This window comes from Doryrhamphus excisus, chromosome 6 (genome assembly GCF_030265055.1).
Source record: "Doryrhamphus excisus isolate RoL2022-K1 chromosome 6, RoL_Dexc_1.0, whole genome shotgun sequence".
Taxonomy (NCBI): domain Eukaryota; kingdom Metazoa; phylum Chordata; class Actinopteri; order Syngnathiformes; family Syngnathidae; genus Doryrhamphus; species Doryrhamphus excisus.
The window spans coordinates 20987260-21014763 of record NC_080471.1 but is presented as its reverse complement, the minus strand read 5'-3'; the positions used below and the strand labels follow the sequence as shown (position 1 = coordinate 21014763).

General features: G+C 41.0%; 2 protein-coding genes across 2 annotated transcripts; one reads left to right on the top strand and one right to left on the bottom strand.

The window, feature by feature from the left end:
- The first annotated feature begins 817 nt into the window (after positions 1-817).
- LOC131130848 (ras association domain-containing protein 8) lies at positions 818-19158 on the top strand. The gene is made up of 6 exons (XM_058074909.1): positions 818-1133; positions 8158-8357; positions 11656-12449; positions 12533-12730; positions 14805-14949; positions 17499-19158. The coding sequence occupies exons 2-6, from the start codon at positions 8255-8257 to the stop codon at positions 17618-17620; spliced, it is 1362 nt and encodes a 453-aa protein (XP_057930892.1). The 5' UTR covers positions 818-1133; positions 8158-8254; the 3' UTR covers positions 17621-19158.
- A 3729-nt stretch (positions 19159-22887) lies between these two features.
- On the bottom strand, positions 22888-26314 carry bhlhe41 (basic helix-loop-helix family, member e41). The gene is made up of 5 exons (XM_058075316.1): positions 26078-26314; positions 25920-25986; positions 25726-25833; positions 25534-25645; positions 22888-25342 (listed from the first exon to the last, which is right to left on the bottom strand). Exons 1-5 carry the CDS (start codon positions 26137-26139, stop codon positions 24429-24431), a joined length of 1263 nt encoding a protein of 420 aa, XP_057931299.1. The 5' UTR covers positions 26140-26314; the 3' UTR covers positions 22888-24428.
- Between the last annotated feature and the right edge of the window lie 1190 nt (positions 26315-27504).

Here is a 27504-nt window from a genome sequence, read left to right as displayed (position 1 = left end):
TTTTAAGCCCACAATTCATTCTTTTATTGGCCTACTGGCCATTGTAGAAATAAAATTAAGCAAAAGAAAAAGTCCCAGCTTTGCGTCCTTTTATTTTTGTTTTTCAAAAACAAAAACTTAAACTATATTAGGAAAGCAGGAAGTGAACAAATGTAACAGTTACTGATTTTAAAAGGGGTATAGGATTTAATAAGCTTTGCTTCTTCCTACTCCTTTTGGACATGTGGAACTCATTCATTCATTCATTTTCTACCGCTTTTCCTCACAAGGGTCGCGGGGGTGCTGGAGCCTATCCCAGCTGTCTTTGGACGAGAGGCAGGGTACACCCTGGACTGGTGGCCAGCCAATCACAGGGCACATATAGACAAACAACCATTCACACTCACATTCATACCTATGGACAATTTGGAGTCGCTAATTAACCTAGCATGTTTTTGGAATGTGGGAGGAAACTGGCATTGTAGAAATATTTTTTTTTATTTTTGTTTTACAAAAAAAAAAAAAAAAAAACGTAAACTATATTAGAAAAGCAGGAAGTGAACAAATGTAACAGTTACTGATTGTAAAAAGTACCAGATGGAGGGGTAGGATTTAATAAGCTTTGCTTCTTCCTACTCCTTTTGGACATGTGGAACTGTGAACTGATTATGTGATGCATTCAATTGTAATCCGACACATGAAATAAAACCATTACCATTTTTCCAAACTTTTTAGTAATGACAGTACAGCAGGATACCTCCCACATCACAACATGTCCTGCATGCAGGGTTTGTGTGGTTGTGTGTGCCGTCTCTCTTTAAAGGGTCCACAATGCCTTGCGGTGCCCCACTTCCAAAGCGACGTGAGAGCCTGCTGGAGGAGGAGAGAGGTTGGAGCGGAGGAGAGAAGGGCTTTTTTTTTTTCTCCCCGCAGCTCACTGGCGAGAGAACAAAATAAAAGCACAGCGAGTAGACGGAGACAAACTTTAGGTTAGGGCGCTTAAAAGGACGGAAAGAGTAACATCACTTTGTCGCAGTTCGCTGGTTGCAATGGTGAAGAAGAAGGGCATATTTTTGCTCCATTTTCCCTGACGGATGTTTCGTCTCTAAACTTCACTTCGTTCAACTGAACTGCGTTTTCTAAGCAACATAAAGGTAGGGATATTACTAATACTAGCGGAAATTGTGTTTATTATTGGATTTCTTCCAGTATTTCTCATTTCCACTTCACTTTGAAGGATATATAGTGCGGATACGTCAAGGTAAATACCGTTACATGTCTTTTTTAGTAAAACTGATCAAACAGTAGTGCTTTTATTCTTTAGTCAGCGTCTTGGCTGTACTAACCAACTTTAGTTTATTTGACTCAGGAGCACAGTATGTTCTGTTATGAAGTCCACCTTCATGTGATGGGGGGATGGGGCAGTTGGGGGCAAAAACTTCTGCCAAATCCAGCCTGTTGAATCTTTGTTTTCCCCATTTTTGGTAATGGTTTTATTTCATTTGAACATGCATCAGATTACAATTGAATGCATCACATAATCAGTTCACAGTTCCACATGTCCAAAAGGAGTAGGAAGAAGTAAAGCTTATTAAATCCTACCCCTCCATCTGGTACTTTTATAATCAGTAACTGTTACTTTTGTTCACTTCCTGCTTTCCTAATACAGTTAATTTTTTTATTTTATTTTTTAAATTTGTTTTTTTTAATTTTTTTGTGTTTTTTAAATTTTATTTTTATCACGTACCGAAGTACGATGTGACCATACAATGACATAATGGGTACCATAGTAACTGTCAATGTAGTAATATATATATATTACATTTGTTCACTTCCTGCTTTCCTAATACAGTACATTTTTTTATTTTTTTTGTTCGTTAATTCAGTTAATTTTTTTATTTTATTTTTTAAATTTGTTTTTTTAAATTTTATTTTTATCACGTACCGAAGTACGAGGTGATATGACCATACAGTGACATAATGGGTACCATAGTAACTGTCAATATAGTGATATATATATATATATATATGTATATATATATATATATATATATATATATATATATATATATATATATATATATATATATTACATTTGTTCACTTCCTGCTTTCCTAATACAGTTAATTTTTTTATTTTATTAAAAAAAAATTTGTTTGTTTTTTTGGGGGGGGGGTTTGTTGTTTTTTTAATTTTATTTTTATCACATACCGAAGTGTTTCATATTTAGTTCTTCCCTGAGATCATATTTCTTCTCTCTTGTAGAGAAGTATTGGATGACATTTTTAGGTAATTGGTTATTTTTAGCCTTAGTTGTTAGCTGTAAGGACTTATGAAGAGAAATTATGTTAAAGTAAATATGTTATGAATTAAGATGTGACTACTCCCAATGCTAGGAAATGGGTGTTTTAACACCAGATGATGTTTTGACAAAGTGACATGTACGTATAAAGCCAGTCCAGTGTCTCTCCCGTGTCCCTGCAACCCGTTCAAAGCTGGCCAGTGAGCAATGCATATGGCACAGAAACAAAGGCGGCATTATTGCCTGGCCAAATGTGCCATCCAGATGTTCCATCGCCTGCCAGTGCTGACATCTTAAGTAGGGGAGGCTTCAGGGGCCTAATAGTTTATAATACCGGACATTTAGCAGAGGGACATTTTGGGTCGAACCTCAAACACAGCAATGGGCAGATAAGATAAGATCTGCACCAACAACCAGGTGTAAAACCACAAATAAAACAGTTCACGCTTAGACACCATACCATGTTTTGGAAACCGTTTGGTTTGCAGTGAAAGTACTTAGTAAGGATCTGCAGTGTGAATGGTTTGTTATTCCTTTGTTATTCCACAGAACAAACAAGATCCCAGAAAAGTTTCCCATAGTATCCTTATCTTCTGGTCATGGGCTCACAACCTAGGAATGTGTGCGTGTTATCAGTGTCGGTTGTTAAGGATCAAGGCCCGTTTTTTGGCTACAGTCTAATGCCCGTTGTTTGCTCTTCACAGAAGTCGTTCTTAACAGGCACTCTTGACATATTTGTTGATGAGACTTAAACCTGGATGGGGTTTTTTTTAGGACCGGGAAAGAAAAAAACAAATTCCTTTGGCCAGTCATCTGGGAAACTGATTGGTTGCTGATTGCTGATTAACCAATTGGTTGTGACTGTGATCATGGAGGAACCTGAATTCCTAAAGTGACTGTGTTGTGCTAGTTATTTGCTAGAGGCTAAATTATGGTAATGGTTTTATTTCATTTGAACATGCATCAGATTACAATTGAATGCATCACATAATCAGTTCACAGTTCCACATGCCCAAAAGGAGTAGGAAGAAGCAAAGCTTATTAAATCCTACCCCTTCATCTGGTACTTTTATAATCAGTAACTGTTACATTTGTTTACTTCCTGCTTTCCTAAGTTTTTTTAATTTTTATTTTTTTATATTTGCTCACTTCCTGCTTTCCTAATATAGTTTAAGTTTTTGAATTTTTTTATTTTTAATTTGTTCACTTCCTGCTTTCCTAATGTGGTTTAAGGTTTTTTGTTTTTTTTGTCACAAAAAATATATATATAACACAAATGTTTTAATTTTTTATTTTTGTCACATACCAAAGTAGGAGGTGATATGAGCATCCAATGACATAATGGGTACCATAGTAAGTGTCAATATAGTGATATATATAGCACATCATGACTGGTTCAAGACTCTTCATCCTTGTATTTAGCAAACATCAACATCAACTAGAGAAGTATTGGATGACATTTTTAGGTAATTGGTTATTTTTAGCCTTATGCATTATTTTAGCTGTTTGAAGATGAACTATATCAGCAAGTTGAAGCATTTGTGATTTTAGAAATAAGGAGTTAGTATGTTCTCTGTCGGCGGCATTATGAATTATCCTTACTGACCTTTTTTGCAGTACATTAAGCGAGTGAAGATTGCTTTTATAGTTATTAGCCCATATTTCCACACAATAAGTAAGATATGGTAGAACCAGAGAGCAATAAAGAGTTTGGAGTGATTTCTGATTGAGAACAAATTTTGCTTTGTTCAATATTGAAATATTTCTGGACATTATTGAATCTTTTAGGAAGGGATGAAAGGACAGCAATTTATGTAGCAAAACCGTTCTTGGTTGGGATCTACTTTAGAGAATAGTCGGGTCCTCCACTATTCCCGCGGATAGAGCTGTCCTGTTTAGAGCGCTATCTTCCAGTTCCAATCTATTTAATGAGAAAAAAATAACCTGGATTAGTGACAATATTCACAGGCATGTAACAGTATTTTTTTTACTATTAATGGTTTTTATTATATTTCCCACTGTTTGAAACTGTCAGTGGTGTAACAAAATCTGTGCTGAAAATACCTCTCAAAACTGGCAGGGAACAAGACTTTTTTTTTTAGCGTTTTTTTTTTTTTTACAGAGCTATGGAGATCTTGGCTCTAAACAAGAATTCTCTCGAGTTTCTGTCACTCTTTCCCGTTTTGTTCAGCTCCGATAATACCACCCCCGATAAAGCTGAACTGTATTAAACTGCACTACTTTGTGTAGTTTGATTTGCTGTAAATCCCTAGAAGACGCAACGCAGTCCCAGTGTTTTAAGCTCCTACATAAAAGTATGTTACAGTAGCATGGCAGCCATGATGAACCACCCACATGAGCATATGGTAGCTTGTTTACACCAGTGGCCGGTTGAAGCCTTTTCCTGTCCAACTCAGCTTGGAGGTTAGTCACGACCATCCGGACTGCACACACACCTCACTGATCTGTGAGGAAATTCATCTTGGGTCAAAAACAAATTTGCTCCAGACGATGGTGACAAGGGTTTTAAACGTTGTTTGCTGCAGCTGATAATATCAGAGGATTTTAAAGCCGTCTTCTATCGCATGAAATGCTTCTCTGGCATAAGATGAGCGCCACAAATCAGGGAGTGGGCATCTCCCCAGACTGTGGCTTTTGACGGGCCAGAGGAATGGAGCGTGCAGAGTTCAAGCTGGCACTCTGCCCCCCCCCGCAATGCTCTGCCCCCATGCTCGGGATTTGTGGGTGCTTTGCATGAATATGTATGCAACGGGTTCCATTTGTAAATGCATTGTAAAATATCAGATAGGAAGTGCCTGTTGTTTGAGTTGCTGAAGTATCAATATCACTTTTTGTTTGTGTTGTTCTCCAGGGTGCCCCGCTTCTAATCTTTGATGCCTGCTTTTCCAGCAAGACATTGAAAAAGGGTTTTTTACAAAGTGGTGGTAGTGTTTTGGGTGCCTGCAGGAAAATCCTGCAATGTGACCTTTTTCCTATTCCCCTCCATCCGTCAGCTAGAATGCCTTTTAAGGGCAGGCTAAAAGAAGCACAAAAGCTCTGAATTTGACAAGTGGAAAGCCATGCCCCTAATGGATAAAACTATTACTCCTAGTACATACACATGTACAAGTTGTTTCCTGCAATAGTGGGTTCAGTTATCGCTCCTTCTCTATATTGTGGTTTTTCATAAATCACTGGCTTCCAAATTGTCCATAGGTATGAATGTGAGTGTGAATGGTTGTTTGTCTATATGTGCCCTGTGATTGGCTGGCAACCAGTCCAGGGTGTACCGCGCCTTTTGCCCGAAGACAGCTGGGATGGGCTCCAACATTAATGCGACCCTCGTGAGGAGAAGCAGTAGAAAATGAATGAATGAACTGAAGTAATAAATGATTGCTGTATTAGTAGTCAAACCTTATTGGAATACAAGTGATATGTCATATTCTGGGGCTGCACGGTGGATGAGTGGTTAGCGCGCAGACCTCACAGCTAGGAGACCCGAGTTCAATCCCACTCTTGGCCATCTCTGTGTGGAGTTTGCATGTTCTCCCCGTGCATGCGTGGGTTTTCTCCGGTTTCCTCCCACATTCCAAAAACATGCTAGGTTAATTGGCGACTCCAAATCACTTTGTATTATACCCGCACTGTTTTCTTTTTTATTCTTTTCTATCCCCTCCTGCTCCGATCCATCTTTTATGCCGCTGATTACTCCAATTGTGAATGGTTGGTTGTTTGTCTATATGTGCCCTGTGATTGGCTGGCCACCAGTCTAGGGTGTACCCCGCCTCTCGCCCGAAGACAGCTAGGATAGGCTCCAGCACCACCCGTGACCCTCATGAGAATAAGCGGTAGAAAATGACTACTACTACGACTCCGACAACCTTGGTGTTGACCCATCAGAAAAGGATTTTAAATCGTAAATACTGAATAAGATAAAGAAGAAGCCGAAGAAAGCTTTCTAGATCTTCCAGAATCTGCACCTATTCCAGCTGTATTTCCTTAGATTTCCATAATACTCTGTTTTAATTTATTTCACCCATGGCCCAACTATGGGCCCACTCCCAAGTGCTCCCGAGGACTTCATACAGCTTGTATCCGGGTACGCCCATATAGGGATGGAGCCAGTGACTTCTCACAAGGCAGACTTGGGGGAAAAAACTCTCTGAAACGGAGCGTTCAGAGTCATCCCAAACGTCTTTCAGGGCTCACTTCCGCTGTCGAGGGCACGAAGCAAACAAAAGAAGCTTTTGACTCACTGGTATAGCTTCATGGAAACATGCCTTTTATTGTCTCCTAGTACGACGCCCTTGAAGCAGAATCCCTCTCACGAGATGAGTGTTTTATATACATTATATAAGGAGCTGACCTTCATGTAACAGGAGACGTTCTTTGTAAAACGGAATTGCACAATTGAAAAAAAAAATGCATTCTTACTTGCTTGACCCTAAAGAGAATAAGTACTATAGAAATTAAAACATTAAGTTGGCCTTGTCTGATAGTGTCTAATGATGTTGGTGGTTGTCGTGTTACAAAGTATGTAAGAGGCGACTGACAAGAGGTTGCACTTGACTTTCTGGAGTCGTCTTGTGTCACCCGGGGGCGCAGTTTACATGCTCGAGGCAGGAAGAGGACGGGATATGATGCTTACAACACGTTCAAAGTTAGCGCCCTCAAGCAGCCGTCTTTGCAAACAGTCAGTTGAAGAAGTTTGTGTTCAAAAAATGTCTGCAATTTGGGTCGTGGTCTCAATCAAAATATGTTGAAGGTACGGAATAGAAGAATAAGTTATTATACGACTCAGAATATAGGAGATGATGCTAGACTTAGTAGCACACTTGAAAAATAGGCCTTTGTCCGAAATTGAAGAGTACAGTACAGTGTCTTGAGTGTTCTAGTACTAGTCGGTCTTGAGCCTTGATGGGAATACTGCATGTTCTATGATACTGTAAACATTCAGATGGTTCTGCGTCACAAGCAAAGACTTTATCTAACCACAGCTCCTCTGCCAAGATATTATACCACATTCCAGTCCCAGTCAAGTTGGGTGCTGGCTGCCGATCAATACAAAAGGAAAAACATTTAGAAAACGTTATTGGCGTATCATCCATGAATGCATGAAATTGGTTTTCTAATAGTCATTTAAAGCAATATATTGTATCCATTCTCCAGTCTTATTAAATCCACCCTATAAAAGCAGTCCTTCACTTTTGCAGCTGCTACTTTGTAGTAAAAAGTAGTCCCAAGAGTATTATAGATGTTGCTGAATGTATGTAACCAATATTAAATTGCATGTAGTATTCCTTTTCCTTGTCTGGATACTGCTAAAATAACTAAAATCAGATAGTTTTGCCAGCAATCAAATTGAATCTGGTGCATGTAAACTGGTTCTTTACAGAGAAGTGTGAAAACAGAAAGAACCAACTATAGCAGTAATCAGATGAATGTGTGCGTGTAATTGTACTGAGGAAAATGCTATTTTCACTTCCTTGTATTGTGATCCCCTCTGGGGATACCTTCCTGTTTTGCAACAAAACATTTTCACGCTCCCTGTTATGTCACACTTAATTTTCCCCCTCTGTCTTTTTGCCACTTCCCTGTAGCTCTCTGCACAAAAGCAGGAATTGGGGCTGGGAATAGTCTACTGGCACTATCTTCCCGCTCCCCTGTAGACATCATGTACCTATTCATAGAAAGGCACAAAACATCATTGTTATGGCCAGATGGCCCTGGCATGACTGATAAAAGGAGATGACTGAAGTAATTATTTTTTGCTTTGAGCAACTGATAGATAGTGATACCAAATAACGACTGTTTTAAAAGGTAACTCTATCCTGACCATCCGTTTCCTGTTTCTTCTTCTCTTGACTCATCAAAAGGTAGCCGCAGCGACTTCAGCTGTGCTTGCATGTCTGGAGCCACCAGGAATGTTGGGGGCCAACACACCGCAGTAAGCCTGGTCACATTTGACCCAAAATGGAGCTCAAAGTCTGGGTAGATGGAGTCCAGAGGGTCGTGTGTGGGGTCACTGAGGCTACCACCTGCCAGGAAGTGGTGATTGCGCTAGCCCAGGCCATAGGTAAGCTAAGCTCTGCAGGAATTCTACATCTTTAGATAATGAGCGTGTGTGTGGATTTTAATACCAGTAGTAGTTAAATCGTGTTAACAATGTGCACGTCTGCAGACGTGCTGTAATTCCAGGTCTGCGCCACTCTGTGTATGCGATGTTGTGCTGATAATGCAACACTTATCAGACCCCACTCACGGTGAACCTTTAATGGAATGCAGCACTATTCATTCCCTAACCAGCTTTCTTTTTACAGTAAACCTGGGATATATCGGACTCGGATATATCAGAAATTCGCTCACAACGGACAGATAAAAAAGAACCGATTTTTCTGTAATGCATTTCCAATAAAAATTCATTGCATATATCGGATTTTTTTATAACGGATTTCGCCTATTTCGGACAAAATCTCCAGTCCCGTTCCAATGCATTTCCATTCAATTTCCCTCGCATATATCGGATGGCCGAATCGTGGCCGCTATACGACGTCATTTGCAGCGTTTGCAGCGTTGCCTGCGCGTCCAGGTACATTGGAAACATAGTCAAGGAAGTGCCTTTTTATAACGGATAAAATCAGATTTACGCATATACCGGATATAAATCCGATATAAACGGACATTTTCCGGTATACGCATATAACGGATTTCGCTTATATCAGACAAAACCAGTGGGAACAATTGAATCCAATATATCCGAGATTTACTGTATTTCGTATTATTAACTCTTTAGGAACAATTGTTATCCTTTCTTTACTTATTTCCTGATCTGATGACTTGGTGTCCGCTGACTAAAATCAGCATAAAACCAAATTTGGGGTGAAATACATATCAAATGGTAAGATCTCTTGTGTTCTGTCCGAATACATGCTTTCTTTAAGTAGCAGATGGAAAACCTATTGAAAATTTGCATATCAAACTATTGTAATAAATTGCCGTTATCTGATTGACACTGCCTGAAGATGTCCGACATTATCGACAGACACCGGCATAAAAATTTGATATCGCTTCATATCGATACATGATAGCTCAGTATGTCTGCGGTCAGGAATTATTATCAAGTTTTGCTTTCGGATTGTAAATATTGTAATGGTTTTACAGCGCTGCGGGGCAGTGAGTGTCTTGGTGCAATGTTTCAATACTGATATAATATCATCATAAAGACTCACTCTGGCGTTCATGCATCAAAATAATAAGAGATGTGTTAAATAATCCCATCTTATTTCACCAATACACGCTATTAGTCCAGAGTTTCATACTTTACGTTCTTATAGCTTTCAAAATGATGTTGTTGCCAGCATTATTTCATTGGTTTCTTATTGAATGGTACTTTTTCTGTAACTTGTATTGCATACTATTTTGGTAAATAGTGTTTATTTGTGAAATGCATCACAGTAAACCAAGTATAACGTGTTCATTACAGAAGCTGTAATTTGACATCATTCATTAATTTTCTACCGCTTATTCTCACGAGGGTTGTGGGGGGTGCTGGAGCCTATCCGAGCTGTCTTCGGGCGAGAGGTGGGGTACACCCTGGACTGGTCGCCAGCCAATCACAGGGCACATATAGACAAACAACCATTCACACTCACATTCATACCTATGGACCATGTGGAGTAATAAGCAGCATAGAAGATGGATCGGAGCAGGAGGGGATAGAAAAGAACAAAAAAGAAAACATTCATTCATTCATTGATGGACAATTTGGAGCCTATCCCAGCTGTCTTCGGGCGAGAGGCGGGGTACACCCTGGACTGGTGGCCAGCCAATCACAGGGCACATATTTGGAGTCCCAAATTAACCTAGCATAGGTAAAAAAAACTAGTTTTTGGAATGTGGGAGGAAGCCGGAGTACCCGGAGAACATAGAGATGGCCGAGGGTGGAATTGAACTCGGGTCTCCTAGTTGTGAGGCCTGGCGTGCTAACCACCATGCTAGTATCGGTAATAAAGTGCTGGACTATATCGGATATTACACAAGCTGTAACCTGACAACATCATTCATTAATTTTCTACCGCTTATCCTCACAAGTGTCGCGGGGGTGCTGGAGCCTATCCCAGCTGTCTTCTACACCCTAGACTGGTCGCCAGCCAATCACAGGGCACATATAGACAAACAACCATTCACACTCACATTCATACCTATGGACAAGTTGGAGTCGACAATTAACCTTGCATGTTTTTGGAATGTGGGAGGAAACCGGAGTACCCGGAGAACATGCAGAGATGGTTGAGGGTGGAATTGAACTTGGGTCTCTTAGCTGTGAGGCCTGCGTGCTAACCACCGTGCTAGTATCTGTAATAAAGTGCTGGATTATATCAGATATTGATTTAAAAAAAGCCAATATCGAGCATCCCTGGCATCGGACTAATGCCGAAAACAATTCTTCATAATATGTTGTTTTCAGAATAACCCGTTTACATGCCTGACCAAACAGGGTTATTCTTGTATACATGGTAATTGGAAACAATCGGGATATTCCTTTCCAATGGAACATGCACAGAACACAAATCAATATTCCTTTTGATAGGGATATCCCGATAGGCGTAGTATACATGACCCAATATTCAGGTTAGAAAAGGCCTAACCCAGGGGTAATATTCGGGTTTTAAAAAAAAAGACCCGAGTTCAATTCCACCCTCGGCCATCTCTGTGCGGAGTTTGCATGTTCTCCCTGTGCATGCGTGGGTTTTCTCCGGGTACTCCGGTTTCCTCCCACATTCCAAAAACATGCTAGGTTAATTGGCGACTCCAAATTGTCCATAGGTATGAATGTGAGTGTGAATGGTTGTTTGTCTATATGTGCCCTATGATTGGCTGGCGACCAGTCCAGGGTGTAGAAGACAGCTGGGATAGGCTCCAGCACCCCCGCGACCCTCATGAGGATAAGTGATAGAAAATGAATGAATGTTGTCATGTTTGAAATGAATTATGTACCATCACCATGACAACCATAAGGTGAAACACGAAGCTCCTGCTGAGATTCATGCATTTTCCTACAATATATACCCCCCCGACGTCCCACCTCTGTTCCATATGGCTTTGTGAGGAACCGGAGTGCTTGGGCAGGCTGTTGTGACATCACTTCCCACTAATATAGGGTTGGAGGAGGGAAAGAATGACTCATGCTTCTCTCCTGCCAAGCAAAGCAGAGCCCCCTCCTCTAGTCTTTTCCTTTCGTTTCACCCAAATGCCTTATGAAGTGTTGAATAGTTCCAATTTCCGGGCTATATTTTGCCCAAGTGGTGATGGCTAAGAATTGAGGCTTTGTCCTTGTGAATATTTTCAAGGCGGCTCTATCGTGTTGTTGACAGGTCGAACTGGAAGATACACTCTGGTAGAAAAATGGCGGGACACCGAGCGCCATCTTGTGCCTCATGAGAGCCCGGTGGCGTCTCTGAATAGCTGGGGTCAATACGCAGGCGACGTCCAGCTGATCTTGCTTCGCACAGGCCCATCCCTGACCGAACGGCCACCCTCAGAAGGGCCACCTTTCAGGGGGCCTGAACGTGGGTTTCATCGTCAGAGCCTCCCTCCGCTTGCAAAGCTTCACCATCCCAATGATCGCTCGCTCCGGCGCCGCGAGCCGCGTCGCAAGTCACTCACCTTTACAGGAGCGCCCAGAGGCCTGAGGGAGATTCTGAGCGGAGGGCGGACAACTGAAGCTGAAACCAAGAGGAGATTTTTTCTGGGAAATAGTGGGACTTACCCCCATGCCGGAGGGGCCACCGGGACTGCACCCCCTAGCCTGTGGGCCTGTCGCATGGAGGATCTGGTCCGGGTGGTGGGCCTACAGAGAGAAACACTTGGCGTGTTGGACAAGAAAATGGAGGTTTACGAAGCTGAGCTCAAAGCCTGGGCCAGGGTGCAAGGGGGGCGAGTTCCAAGCTGCAGTGGGGATATGGGCGGGGGCCTAATGGAGGAGATTCTCAGACTGGAGAAGCATTTGAGGAAGAATGAGATAGAGATGGAGGAAGAGGAGTTTTGGGCCACAGAGCTCCAGATTGAGCTGGAGAGTGAGAGACAGCTGGAGGAGAGGCTGCAGGAACTGCGTGGTCGTTTGCAGGGCTGCGAAAAGGAGATCGAGGACAAGCTGGCGATGGTGCAGGTTTGTTTTTCTGCAGGACGTCTTATTTACATTGTTTAATTTTGACTTTAACTTTGTGGAAGTAATCGCTTCCCCCCCATCAGGGAGTAGAAGCTGGTCTGGAGGAGATGCGGCTGCAGAGAGAGCATCAGGAGACTGAGTGGCTCAATGAAGCAGAGGCTCGGGCCCAGGCGCTCAGAGTTAAAGCTGAGCTGAAAGCACAAGAGAGACAAGCTGTCCAATTAGAGAGCAGCTGCAGAGCTGTGGACAGGTCACTCGGACAAAGCAGCAAGAAGGTGCAGGTGAGACCAACACGTTTATATTGTATATTGTTTATATTATATTGTTATATTGTATTGTTTATATGATTAATTCATTCATTTTCTACCACTTATCCTCACGAGGGTCGCGGGGTGCTGGGGCCTATCCCAGCTGTCTTCTACACCCTGGACTGGTCGCCAGCCAATCACAGGGCACATATAGACAAACAACCATTCACACTCACATTCATACCTATGGACAATTTGGAGTCGCCAATTAACCGAGCATGTTTTTGGAATGTGGGAGGAAACCGGAGTACCCGGAGAACATGCAAACTCCACACAGAAGATGGCTGAGGGTGGAATTGAACTCAGGTCTCCTAGCTGTGAGGCCTGCATGCTAACCACCGTGCTAGTATCGATAATAAAGGGCTGGACTATATTGGATATTGATAAAAAGCCAATATCGGGCATCCCTGGCATCGGGCTAATTCCGAAAATAATTCTTCATAATATGTTGTCATGTACTCCGGTTTCCTCCCACATTCCAAAAATATGCTAGGTTAATTGGCGACTCCAAATGGTTGTTTGTCTATATGTGCCCTGTGATTGGCTGGCAACCAGTCCAGGGTGTACCCCGCCTCTCGCCTGAAGAGGATGCGGACAGTAATGAATTTTTACACTAATTCGACATTGTTAGAAAATAAAAATTAATTCATTTTCTACCGCTTATCCTCACGAGGGTCGCGGGGGTGCTGGAGTCTATCCCAGCTGTCTTCAGGCGAGAGGCGGGGTACACCCTGGACTGGTCGCCAGCCAATCACAGGGCACATATAGACAAACAACCATTCACACTCACATTCACACCTATGGACAATTTGGAGTAATAAGCAGCATAAAAGATGGATCGGAGCAGGAGGGGATAGAAAAGAACAAAAAAGAAAACATTCATTCATTCATTCATTGATGGACAATTTGGAGTCGCCAATTAACCTAGCATGTTTTTGGAATGTGGGAGGAAACTGGAGTCCCCGGAGAAACCGGGGAAAACATCCAAACTCCACACAGAGTTGACCGAGGGTGGAATCGAACGCGGGTCTCCTATCTGCGAGGCCTGCACGCTAACCACTCTTCCAGCCTGTACCATTGGGATGTGCTATACAAATAAACTCATTTCATCTACTTTGTATGCAGAAGTTATTTCTTTCATAGCGGATTGACCGGAATGTTATGGGTCATTGATCCACGCTTCAATTTGGACAGATGGTCTACGGTTTTCGACAGGCACCCTTATCAAATACAATGAAGAATTCGTAGTGGGTTTTTTAGGTTAGTGAGCTGTTAAAGCAGCCCTAAACCAGGACACGTCCACCCCCGTGCTTCACAGTTGCTATGTTTCTCTGTCCAAATAATTTCATTAGATGTTCTGTACACATACTTGTGTAGTCTCTTTATGACGGTGCGTTCATGTGCTTTGGACATTCTGATCTTACACTGAACTTCATAGGCCGGCCCGACCTGAGCATGTTTATTTACTCACTCCAGATCTTTGGTGATGTTTTTAATGTCCTGTCGCAGACACATATGTATTAAAAAATATTTTCTGGAGGTCTCAAAGCATAAAGAGCTCTTTGATTTGCCTCAGAGAAATGTTCTAATCATTTTCCCCTGATATGATGAACCGGAATCTAATTTTAGACATTTCAAATTTTGACTATATATGTATAAAGTGCACGGCGGTCGAGTGGTTAGCGTGCAGATCTCACAGCTAGGAAACCCGAGTTCAATCCCACCCTCGGTCATCTCTGTGTGGAGTTTGCATGTTCTCCCCATGCATTCTCCGGGTACTCCGGTTTCCTCCCACATTCCAAAAACATGCTAGGTTAATTAGCGACTCCAAATTGTTCATAGGTATGAATGTGAGTGTGAATGGTTGTTTGTCTATATGTGCCCTGTGATTGGCTGGCCACCAGTCCAGGGTGTACTCCGCCTCTCGCCCAAAGACAGCTGGGATAGGCTCCAGTATCCCTGCGACCCTTGTGAGGATAAGCGGTAGAAAATGAATGAATGAATGTATAAAATAAATGATATTTCTAACCATGCTGTTTCATTACAGGACATGCAGCATGAGCTGGAACAGCTAACCAAGGAGCTCAGGCAGGTAAACCTGCAGCAGTTCATCAAGCAAACTGGCACCAAGGTCACAGTGCTGCCGGCGGAGCCTGCCGAGGATGAATGTACTAGCAGCACTCGTGTTATAGGTAATGTCCTTCTCTTATACACATTTAATTGGTAGACATACGTTTATAAAGGAAAACGATCTCGGCCATGTACTTCCCACTGTTACCTTAAATGTCAAAGAGAGAGCAGGCCTTGTGGAAATGGCATGTAGGCGGTGATTTAAGGGGTCGTTTAAGTCTGACCCATGTGAATGACGGTGACCTAAGAGATGCATTATAGTGTAATCATATGTCAAGAGTGTACGCAAAGTGCTATTCACACTACGCAAGGCACATATGGTCTCCATGCCAACAGCAGCAGGAGGAGGAGCTAGTTTCAAGTCCTTCATTCACCCTCTGTTCTTGTTGTGAGCCCCGTCCCTCCGCCGCCGCCCCCGTAACACACGTCCTCTATCACACACTCAGCACTTTCTGGGGAGGGCTCGTCTGACCAAAGACCTGTCATTCTGCAGAACAGCTGACAAGCAGACAAAAAGCACTGAATAGCATGAATGCAGTCAGAATCCAATAAAAGGCTGTTCCATCAACTGACATCAGCTTAGGAAAAGACGATGACTCTCTGCAAGAAAACAGCTTAATGATTGTTGTTTACCAAGATAACCTCTGTCTTTCTTCCATAGGAATGAGTTGGGCATCAAGCCTCGAGTATAACATTAGCCACGTTTACATGGGGAGTTTTTAAATGGAATTTTTCCGAATGATTTTCCAAAAACATGGTATACATGGAAAGGAATATTCCAATCTCTTGTTTACATGCGCCGCTATAATCAAACAGAATAATCAATAGGGCATGCGCAGTAAAACGTAAACATGAACATCATGTGATACCGACCTCCTCGAGTTTTTCTTTCACATGTTGTCCGTATTGACAGTTTTTTGTTAGTACAGTCTTGAAATTTAGTTTGGATCAAAAACAAACTTTCCACAGCTTTCCGGTGCCGATTGCTCGCCTCCATTTTTAAAACGTCTCGAGCTGCGTGTTACGTCATATCTGAACATGTGCTGAAAGAACGCAAGAACGCACCCGCTATAAATTTAAACTGGAAAAAATAATATTTTATAATTAAACTCGGGACATGTTTTATATAGATATATATTTTATTTTTTAATAAGAACTGGACTTGCACACCGAAAGCTGCTTGCCAACCGCCAATTTGATTTGATTGAGCGGTTACAAGATATCTCAATCGGATTGGGGAAAGGAATATTCCACAACCTGTGAAACCGATTATATATTCATTCGGATTGGCGCTTTCGGAATGAGGTGTATACAAAGGTTAAATTATTTCCATTTGCGCAAATAAACCGAATACAATTGGAATATTTGGGTCCATGTATACGTGGCGAGTGTGATTATCCCGGGATCGTTCACATTATTTATTTTGTTGAACCAAATAGTTCCGAATTGCAACAGATAAGAAGCCAGCGAATACCAATGGAGAATAACCGGTTGAAAACTTTGGCAAGGGAAGGTATATAACCAACATGATTAAACGCCTACCGATTCATGGTGTAGCGTCTTTAATGTCGGAATCTGGGACGTGTACAAAACGTCGGAATGGAAAATCATTAGGAACCGGATTCAAATAGAAAATCGGAACCAGGATGGTCTTCACTGGATGATTGATTAAGTAAATGATAATAGGACCAGGATCTAAGGAAATTGATTCCGGAAAACTGAACATTTTTTCCATTAATCTGTTCGAAAAGGTTTGATGAAAACAGGAACCAATGAAAACCCAATGAAAAATAATTATTAGTATGCTAGTTAAGGCTTGTGAAACATGAAGAGGCTTTGGGAAAAGGAATGTACAAAATGGCTTTGGGACAATGACAGTGAAATGTATTGTTGTTGTTAAAGTGGATCACTATGATCAAGTTCCTGTCTCTACACTTGACATCACGGTAATGGTTTTCATTCCTAAAAGAGATGTCTTTGTCCTAACTTGTGGAAAATGTCAACAACACATGGTAATAAAATCTGTCTCATTACTGTCCCTCTGTGGCACAATGGTGGAAATTACAATTGTCATATTAATTTAAAAGTCATGGTAATGGTTTTATTTCATTTGAACATGCATCAGATTACAATTGAGTGCATCACATAAATAAAAAGGAGTAGGAAGAAGCAAAGCTTATTAAATCCTACCCCTCCATCTGGTACTTTTACAATCATTAACTGTTACATTTGTTCACGTCCTGCTTTCCTAATATAATTTACATATTTTTTTTGTTTTATTTTTTTTCCACGTACCGAAGTAGTAGTACTGAAATGCTATGTCTTTTTAACGTAGTCCTAGCATATAAGTGTTTCAAATGTAGTTCTTCCCTGAGATCATATTTCTCCTCTCTTGTAGAGAAGTATTGGATGACATTTTAGTTAATTTTTAATTTCAGTTAATTTTTAATTTTAGTTAATTGCTTATTTTTAGCCCTATGAATTATTTTAGCTGTTTGAAGATTAACTATTAGATTAGATTATTATTAGATTAGATTAACTAAGTCAGGTTTAATGGTGTGTTGATGAGTGTTTTTGGGGGGGTTATTAATTTCATATTTTCCTTTTTCAGATTTAGTTCCACTGACTGGCTCCCTTAAGCGTCATGTGACCATGCACAAGGTTTCCAGTCATCTCCGGGTCTTAAATAGTCCCCTCAGCTCCGGTCTGAACCCAGAAGGCATCTATGTGTAACACTTGGACGATAAGCACAATGGCTTCTTCCTCTTCGGGAACCTTTTTTATTTGGTTATCTTTGTACCGATACCTCAAATATGCACTGTTGTCACATAAGACAACCTTATGTAAGAAGACCCAGTGAAGGAACAAGAGTGGACTTGTCCACCCAGGCGCAGAGCACTCGCTACAAACACAAAGAAGTGGGTGTTTGGCCATGAATATGGATCTTTCATAGTGTATTGGTTCTACGGTGTCATTTAGTCACTCTAGCAGCCGCTCAGCGATTTACACCAGTTTCTATGATTCCAAACAATGGCCTTTTTTTTGTAGTCAACCAATTATATCCATTTTCTAGTTGTTGACATTGATTCCGCCTGATGCCTGGCTCTTACTTGTCGATTAATCGTGTTGTTTATCACAATCTGGAACTCTGACTGACTCTTGATAAAACTATGCATAAACAGATATTGCTCTCCATTTGACTTATTGTTGGTCAAAATGGTGCATTCCACTGCCCCTTATTCCTGCAGTATATAATATTTGCTTTGTGAAGTCCTGTTTGGTTGTATTGTAAAGTTCACCTTTTTATTCTTTTACGGTTGATTTTCATTCTGTGTTTTCCCAATTTGTAACCAAAGATAAACAGGACCGGGACACGTTATTTCAGTGTTATTAGAGCCATATATGTGCAAAGCGGTAAATGAGTTATTAGTGGAAACCAGGAATGTGCTAATGTTAGATTCCATTAAGTGCCTTAATGTTTTCAGTGATAAGTGGATGTAGATTAGGGGTGTCCATAGTGTGAATGGTTGTTTGTCTATATGTGCCCTGTGATTGGCTGGCGACCAGTATGGGGTGTAACCCGCCTCTTGCCTGAAATCATCTGGGATAGGGTCCAGCATTCCCATCCGTGACCCTAATTAGGATAAGCTGCATAGATGGTTTTATTTTTAGTACTCGTTAAATTTTGCTGTATTTTTCTCATTTCTGGTTACATTTTATTTCTAAAATATGTCAATGGTCAATAAAAAAACAGGCTCCGGGCCACAAATGTCCCCCGTGCCGCACTCTGGACACCCCTGATTAGTGGAGATAGTGAAGAATTAAGTCTGCACTGAAGGCAGTTGTAGTAGTGCCACATAAATGTACAATTATTTTGCATCTGTGGATATTTAATTAATGGTTGAATGTCGCTGTAAGTGCTCTCCACCTTGTGATCATATTTTTGTCAATAATTATTGCTGTAAAATGTCTTCACGTGTAATCCAATCAAGCAGGGTCGGTTGTTGGTGTAATGGGGGCCACACCGTGCATCATCATAGCCAATTTATGTTTCACCATATTTTTTTTTTTAGTAAAACTCCACTTTTATCAATTTTAAATATCACCTGTAAAAGGGAGGGAATCTGTGTGATGGACTGTTTACTCGTGTTCTGGAGATGCAATATGTCAATTGTAGTTTAAAAGTACTTTTAAACCAACTTTGTATGGCTGTAATCAATATGAATCAATCAAATAGGAATTGCATGATTCAATAAAACTACATGAAATGCTTTGTGTGGCTCCTTTTGAAGAGACTGTCTGCAGAGACTTCAAGTATTATATCATGCCGCTTCATGCTTTGAGTATGTTTGTTGTCGAGTCGACTAATGATAGCAATTTGGCTAAGTTTAGCTACTACAATGAGCTGTCATTGTACTATAGCCCAGGGGTCAGCAACCCAAAATGTTGAAAGAGCTATATTGGACCAAAAAAATAAAAAACAAATGTATCTGGAGCTGCAAAAAATTAAAAATCTTATATAAGCCTTATAATGAAGGCAACACATGCTGTACGTATCTATATTAGCCTACTATCAAAATGACCAAGTTGGCTACAAATACATAATGAGCCTTCATGATTAAATGTTTATTTTCCCTGCAGGACATTGATTGCTTTGATGAAATTAAAGAAATATAATTTAAAAATCCGATTTTTAATGTAATTTTTATTTTGAGGATTTGAAAAAACAACAAAATGGAACGTGCATAACCCCCTGTCCCTTATCTGGGCAACAAAACAGTGCAACAAAACGCAGCCTGCATTTATAAAAATAAAACAGCAGTCTTTTGAAAAGGTAAAGTATTTAAAATCAAATTAAGTTAAGTTCAAGTTAGATTTCTGTGCAAATGCCAAGCAAGTTGGTGAAAGCAAGCAACCAACGTAGCTACCCTCGTGTTAGCTTGTCAGGCAGGTAGGTAGCTAGCTAAATTAATAAAGTATCTACCCAACCAACGTCGCTATCGTGTTAACTTGTCAGGTAGGTATGTAGGTAGATAAATGAATAAAGTATCTACCTAACCAACGTAGCTATCTTGTTAACTTGTCAGTGTTATTCAAATCCGAACCGTAGTAAAAGTGACTTAAGTAGTGAAGGAAAATGTTACTTGTTGCTTTCAACCAACTTTATTTTAACATACCAGACCAACATTGCCGGACCAACTTCCTGGTTCAAAGTTCATGCAAGTTCACCTACATAGCTGTCCAAGGCAAATGCCTGTAAAACTCGTACCCGAGCAATAAAACACAATAATATCCCAATACAATAATAATAATATACAATAATATAAGTGTCATTCAAAATATATACTGCCGAAAATCAGAAATCACTTTCTAAAAACAGCCACTTTGTTACTAAATATGTGCCTATGACAGGATTGTGTTCTTACCTGTTTAATGTGACTTCTGTTTCCGGACATGACTGGTCAGCTTCTCAACATCGGGCATGAAAGATGAATGCAATAAATGCAAATGATTCGGTCCAAGAAACGTTTAATCCTCTGTTCTCCTCAGTTATTTTTCTCTTTTCCCCTTTGGGATCCATGGCTCATCACACAGCCGCCGGTTTGTTTACAACAGCCACCTGCCTGGCTTCCCGCCCTGCTGATAGAAAAGTGTGTCGCAGGCTGTGACGTAAATCTTCGTTGACAGAAATGTTGAAATTTAATATTTACACATTTTGGGATATTCTGGGAGTGAAGGTGGATATGTGCAAAGTATGTCAATTGTTCTGCAGTCTCATTCATAACTGTTACAAATATATACTTTTTTTCTCAATCTGTTCTTTTAAACAGCTATTAGTAACCTTACGCTAGCCAATGGTGGTGGTGGTGGTATATTTTTCAGGTTTTAAAAAATGCCAGTTGCAATCACTTCCTTTGGTAAGGTTTTGAAACTGCGTTTCCTGCTTTGGCCGACAGATGGAGACATTTACTGAATAAAGTTGCCGGACTAGCGGATACTTAAACGAGCATAGATGGTTTGAAATTGATAAATACTCAAATTCAGTACCTCATTAAACTGGACAACGTCAAAAAGTTTAATATTATAAGCTACTCTATTCAGTAAATGTACTGCAAAACCTTCCTGAGACTTTAGTTGGCCTCATAACTCAAACCTGTGCAGTATATTCGGTCTTACTTTACAATAAGGTGCACAAAATACAGTAATTACAGAAGAACTAATGATGAACTAATAGCGCATTTAAAGTAGTTACTGAGGAACTAATGAGTAGAGTCGTTACTGAGGAGCTACGGCACATACATTTAGAGTAGTTATTGAGAAACTAATAAAGAACCAATGAGGAACTAATGAGTAGTTAATGAGGAACGAAGGCACATACATTTAGGGTAGTTATTGAGAAACCAATAAAGAACTAATGGGTAGTTACTGATGAAGTAAAACACATACATTTAGAGTAGTTATTGACAAACCAATAAAGAACTAATGAGTAGTTACTGAGGAACTAAGGCACATACATTTAGAGTAGTTATTGAGAAACTACTAAAGAACTAATGAGTAGATACTGAGGAACTACGGTACATGCATTTAGAGTAGTTATTGAGGAACTGATTAGGAACTAATGAGTAGTTACTAAGGAACTAAGGCACACATATTTAGAGTAGTTATTGGGTAAGTAATTGGGAACTAATGAGTAGTTACTAAGGAACTAATGCATACATTTGAAGTAGTCATTGAGGAACTGATTAGGAACTAATGAGTAGTTACTGAGGAACTAATGCATACATTTTGAGTAGTTATTGTGGAACTAATAATGAACTTATGAGTAGTTACTAAGGAACTTAGGCACACATATTTAGAGTAGTTATTGGGAACTAATGAGTAGTTACTAAAGAACTAATGCATACATTTAGAGTAGTTATTAAGGAACTAATAATTAACTAATGAGTCGTTTCTGACAAACTAAGGTACATGCATTTAGAGTGGTTTTTGATGAACTAATACAGAACTAATGAACTTATGAGTAGTTACTAAGGAACTAAGGCACACCTTTTTAGAGTAGTTATTGAGGAACTAATAACTAATTAGTAGTTTCTGACCAACTAAGGTACATGCATTTAGAGTGGTTTTTGATGAACTAATAAAGAACTAATGAACTTATGAGTAGTTACTAAGGAACTAAGGCACACCTTTTTAGAGTAGTTATTGAGGAACTAATAACTAATGCGTAGTTGCTAACGAACTAAGGAACTTGCATTTAGAGTAGTTATTGATTAACTAATAAAGAACTGAACTAATGAACTACCGAGTAGTTACTGTGGAACTAACGCACATCTACTTAGAGTAGTTATTGAGGAATTGAGTAGTGGTCAGGGTCGGGTAGGTTTGTTCCTAATTAACTACTGTGATTCTGTGTACTTTATTGTACTTTATAATGTTAGCGTATGCTGTAATTGATTAAGATGATTGATAAGATGATTATTGGCATATCTGAACTAGCCAAACCCGCTTGCCCTCCAATTGTTATCCCACAAATCTTCCTAACTGGTCTGGTCGGCCACATCAAAGTGGCCACTGTGATCCTCTATAATGAAGTTATTCATCAAGTTTGAAATGATGTTAGAGTAAGCCTATAAATGACTAAGCGGTACCCTGGAGGCCACTTGTTTTTTCATCCGATTGTAATCTCTCTCCATCATCCTTCTGTCACATGACTTTAGTTCAAAGCCTGGGTTCACTGTACATTCCTCAGTCATGACCTGTCAGCTGATTAGAGCTCCAGTACAGTACATTTCACCTGTCGGGGTTGGAGGAGTTCAAACCTTCAAATTCCTCTACAGGAGTCCCTTTGATGCATCGATTTGTATTAGCAGGTGATTGAATGCAGAATCATACAATGGTTTTTGCAGATGAATAAGTTCTCAATCATATTTCCACAGAAAATAATAGAAGAACTGGCCTACAGGATTTGCGGCTGTTGAAGTATAAGGTATGCACATTCATAACAGTGGACATATATTTATTTTTCAACTCATCAGCAATAATTTATATCAGCATAATGTGTGTAAAGCAACAATATGTGCAACAACTGCTCAGAGAAATATTAAAAAAAAAAAAAATCCAAAGACGTCCACAACATTGACATAGACATATATGTTTATAGTACATTCACAAAAGATTATTTACACACATACATGCCACTTTCTAGAACAGGTTGGTTTGAGGCGAGACAGCTGAAGAAGAAACCTACAAAAGCAATGTTTTTCAAAATACAAAGCCAAAATCATCTGCACTCCATTACGTGTGAAACGTATTTAAAAAGCTAAACATCACTGAACTTGAACTGAATGTTGTTGTTTTTTTATATTCTCCAATGATGGTCACATGACCGCAATTTTACATCAGGGTATAACACTTAATTGTGAAAATGATGGGAATGAAGAGTTAACATGAAGTCACGATAAATCAGCTTAAATAAAAATAGTTTCAAGGCAGAAAACCATAAAAAAAAGATAACAAGGATGGTCGGTTTTTAAATGGATCATGTGACTTATGGTTGGTGGAGTGGGGCGTGGGGCGACGGTGGGGGTGTATAAGCAGAAAAAAGTGCACTTTACATCATTCGAGAGGAAAGCTCATCCTACTTACAAACTTGTACAGCTTGGAAAATACAGTTACATTCAATATCAAAGATCTATAAGGTGCTATCCTACATTATTTCCTGCAGGTAAAGGGGTCATCTCAACGTGGAAATGCTTTTTTTTTTCTTTTTTTTTTAATATTCAGGTTATCTCGAGAATCTCTGTTCCCTTTTCCTTCTAAGGAATCAGAGAATTCCGGAATTTAGACCGATTTGTATACATTTCAAATACTTCCGCAATGGAGAAGTACCTCCAAACAAGAGTACCCCACTCTTATTGGGGGTGAGGTATCAAGGCCGTACGTACCGACGTAGTGCACAATTACATCTCGATTAACTCCACTTAATCCGGATTAGAATATTTACACTCGGGAGTTTACATCCAAAAGAGACTGGCTGATTGGGGATATTGCGCACTTGTAAGTACTCAAAAGTTTGTAGTACTCAAAAGTTTGGCACCAATGCTGCCGTATTTTTTTTTATCAAAGAGTATACAAAAAAAGTAACTGCAGCATAACACGACCGCGGTGTCGCGTTGACGCCAATCATTGTCGATAAGCATTCAGATGAATGAAACTAGCATAAGTGCAAAAGGCACTGATCCGTCAAGATAGCTAGAATACACCAAAAAAAAATAATACTTCGAATTTGTTTCATCAATTGTGTGTGAATACTGAGAGATGCTGCTTCATCCATCACGACATATCATATCAACGCAAGTATGGCCTCAATATGTTTAGTGCTATGATACTCCAGTTTTACATTTTACCCCTCAATTTTGGATAACTAATAGTAATATTTAATATAAATTCTATTATTATGAAGTTTGGTGTGCTTGGCTCTCAGTATTCACACAACAAATATGTCCAAAAAAAACTGAGTGCATCATCTCTCCCAGGAAAGTTAGCTGCTTTGACAGGCAGGAAACGGGTCACCCTGGCTTTCCTGTGACGCGCCGATGACGTCATCGTCAGCTTCGTCACAGGCGGGACTTTCCTCCCGCTCATCAGGTGAGCTCACCTCGCCCTCGTCTCCACATTGCATCGTGTCCTTGCATGGAGCAGAAGCTCCAAAGTGCACCGACAGGCCGGGAAACGCCGCAGTAGCAGCGGCGGTTGATGCTGATGCTTGCGCGGGGTAGAGCCACGGAAAGGGGGAAGCGAGCGCGGCGGCGGCGGCAGCGGCAGCAGCCGGGTACACGCATTTCTCCATGTTGTTTTTGTCAAAAAAAGGCATGTAAGACGCAGCGGCAGACGGGTTGATGAAGTAGAAAGGCATGCAAATCGGAGTCTGCTGTCCAACACCGGTTAATCCCATCAGAGAGTTCATGAACGCCACATCCGAGCCGCCGGAACCATTCCCGCCGGACCAGTTCATCTTTGGTTTCTTAGCAGGACGATTGTCTCCAAACTCCTGCTTGATCTTTGTAGCTTTACCTCCTCCCTCGCATTCTTTGTCCTTGCCGTCACTCTTTTCTGCCTCGCCACCGTATCCACTGTCCGTGTCCGTGTCGTTCTCCGTAGCATCCCCGCCTTGGGTTCTCTGTATGACCGGGACTTGGTTGTCGGCTTTCTGGCTATCTGGTGGCGTTTCTCTACTGGGGAGCTCGTGATGTTGCTGCAGAAGAGGTAGCGTACCGGATTGGACCTGAGACAGGACTTTGTGGAGGTGCTTGACCAGTTGAGCGCAACTCTGTTCACGTGTGGTCCAGTTCTCAAACTGACTCAGGTACTGCAGGACCTCTCTGGCACACGTTTGGAACCCGGAGTGGAAGGAGTCCAGATCGGCGTGAATGGACGACTTCATCGGGGCGTCTCCTGTGAAAATATATTGCATTGTTAGCATGAATCAATATGTGTTGACTTGGGTGGTGCACCTTTAAGATGATTGAGTCACTGCACTAAGGACAACAACACGTGACAGTGCACGTGCTTGTCTGCTGCGTGTTGTGTGTGTGTGGCGAAAGTGCGCACACATACACACACACCTATTTACATGTTCTGCTTACCGTTCTGCAAAGCAATGATCTTCTGGTGCTGCTGCTCCGTGACTGCGGTCAGTGCGTTTAAATGTTTTAGAGTTAATTCCAAAACAACCGCTTTCTCTAGATGGCCGAGAGTCTGCGTGGACATTAGCACATTTATTTAATGTATTCTTGAATTTTTTAAATAAATAAAATAAAAAAAAGTCTCGATCTTACCGATAGCTTTAAATGTTCCGGCAACAGATCCTTCAGCTGACCGATACATTCATTGATTCGGTCTCTTCTCTTTTTCTCTATCAAACGGTGTGGTAACTTATAAGCGTCCTGTGGATAAAAAAAAGTTACGTGTGAACAAAGAAGTTTTTTAAATATTTAAACCCACCTAAAAAAAATGACAAAACACTTCCTACCTTTCCGCCATCTTCCCGCTTTATGCCGCGTTTGGGTTTGCACATATAAAGAGAGGGGTAGTCTACCCTAAAGTGAAAAGAAAACAACAACAAAAAAACATCCGGTTATAAATGAGTTTGTCGTAAAAAGTTTGTAAAAGAGTTGAAAACATTCTCACCCTAAAAATTCCGGACGGTCCATGAAGTGTCTGTCGTGTAAATGTGTTACTCTTTCATCCATTAGATGTCTCCGACTGCTGCTTTATCGCTCTTCACCTTCCTGGGAGAATGTTAGTTATTTCCACGGCGCGCTTGTCCTCCTCACAATTGATGTCTCCACGTTCAACTCCACGACTGATGTGTCTCCACTTCCCCTTACGCCGCGGACACTTCGCGAAGCCGCCACAGAGCGCAGGCGCGCCTCCGCTTCCCTCTCACGTGTCCCCTCACGACACAAAGTCCGCTAAGACCTGCTGCTCCGCGTGCGCGCGCGCGCGCGCGTGCGTCACTGCAGCCAACAGCTGGAGGCTGAAATCATTCTCTGAGATGTGATTCATGCCACAAACAAATGAACGCATGTTTGACGACGTCACGTCAACCGGACAGTCTAAGCTGTGGTTAAAGGGTCACGTGACTTCACCTAAACTTTATATTTCTGTTCGGCATTTTCTATTGGTTACCGCTTGAGCTCATTAGTAGTGGTGGGAGATAATGGAGATGTAAGCATAGACAGTGGCCTGCACAGTGGATGAGTGGTTAGCGCATAGGCCTCACAGCTAGGAGACCCGAGTTCAATTCCGTCTCAGTGTAGCTTTACCATGTTCTCCCCGTGCATGTGTGGGGTTTTTTTTTCTGGGTACTCCAGTTTCCTCCCACATTCGCGGGTATGTTGGAGCCTATCCCAGTACACCCTGGACTGGTCGCCAGCCAATCACAGAGCACTTAAAGTCAAACAACCATTCACACTCACATTCATACCTATGGACAATTTGGAGTCGGTAATTAACCTAGCATGTTTTTGGAACGGGCTGCACGGCGGTCGTGTGGTTAGCGCGCAGACCTCACAGCTAGGACACCAGGGTTCAATTCCGCCCTCCACGCCATTTCTGTGTGGAGTTTGCATGTTCTCCCCGTGCATGCGTTGGGTTTTCTCCGGGTACTCCGGTTTCCTCCCACATTCCAAAAACATGCTAGGTTAATTAGCGACTCCAAATTGTCCATAGGTATGAATGTGAGTGTGAATGGTTGTTTGTCTATATGTGCCCTGTGATTGGCTGGCCACCAGCTGGGGTAGGCTCCAGCACCCCCTGCGACTCTTGTGAAGATAAGCGGTAGAAAATGAATGAATGAATGAACACTATAATGATTATGAGACCAATTTATGTGGTACAGTCCAATTGGAAGCCACCATTAATTCACGCCTGCTCTGTATCAAATATAACATGCATTATAGCTCTATTTATTAGTATCATATCAGTTTATGGAGCCTAAGTCAACTTACTTGCTATATTGATCGGTAAGAGCACACCGCAGGCGCACAGGAATCACATGGGAAGGTTTTCACACATTTAAAACACTTCAATTTGGAATTCATAAATATGAATGT

Excerpts from the sequence above, each read along its gene's own strand:
- LOC131130848 (XM_058074909.1), top strand. The coding sequence starts at position 8,255 with ATGGAGCTCAAAGTCTGGGTAGATGGAGTCCAGAGGGTCGTGTGTGGG. Across the intron at positions 8,358-11,655 it reads TGCGCTAGCCCAGGCCATAG|GTCGAACTGGAAGATACACT; the intron begins GTAAGCTAAGCT and ends TGTTGTTGACAG. Across the intron at positions 12,450-12,532 it reads ACAAGCTGGCGATGGTGCAG|GGAGTAGAAGCTGGTCTGGA; the intron begins GTTTGTTTTTCT and ends CCCCCCCATCAG.
- bhlhe41 (XM_058075316.1), bottom strand. The coding sequence starts at position 26,139 with ATGGATGAAAGAGTAACACATTTACACGACAGACACTTCATGGACCGT. Across the intron at positions 25,987-26,077 it reads GACCGTCCGGAATTTTTAGG|GGTAGACTACCCCTCTCTTT; the intron begins GTGAGAATGTTT and ends TTTTCACTTTAG. Across the intron at positions 25,646-25,725 it reads CGGAACATTTAAAGCTATCG|ACTCTCGGCCATCTAGAGAA; the intron begins GTAAGATCGAGA and ends ATGTCCACGCAG.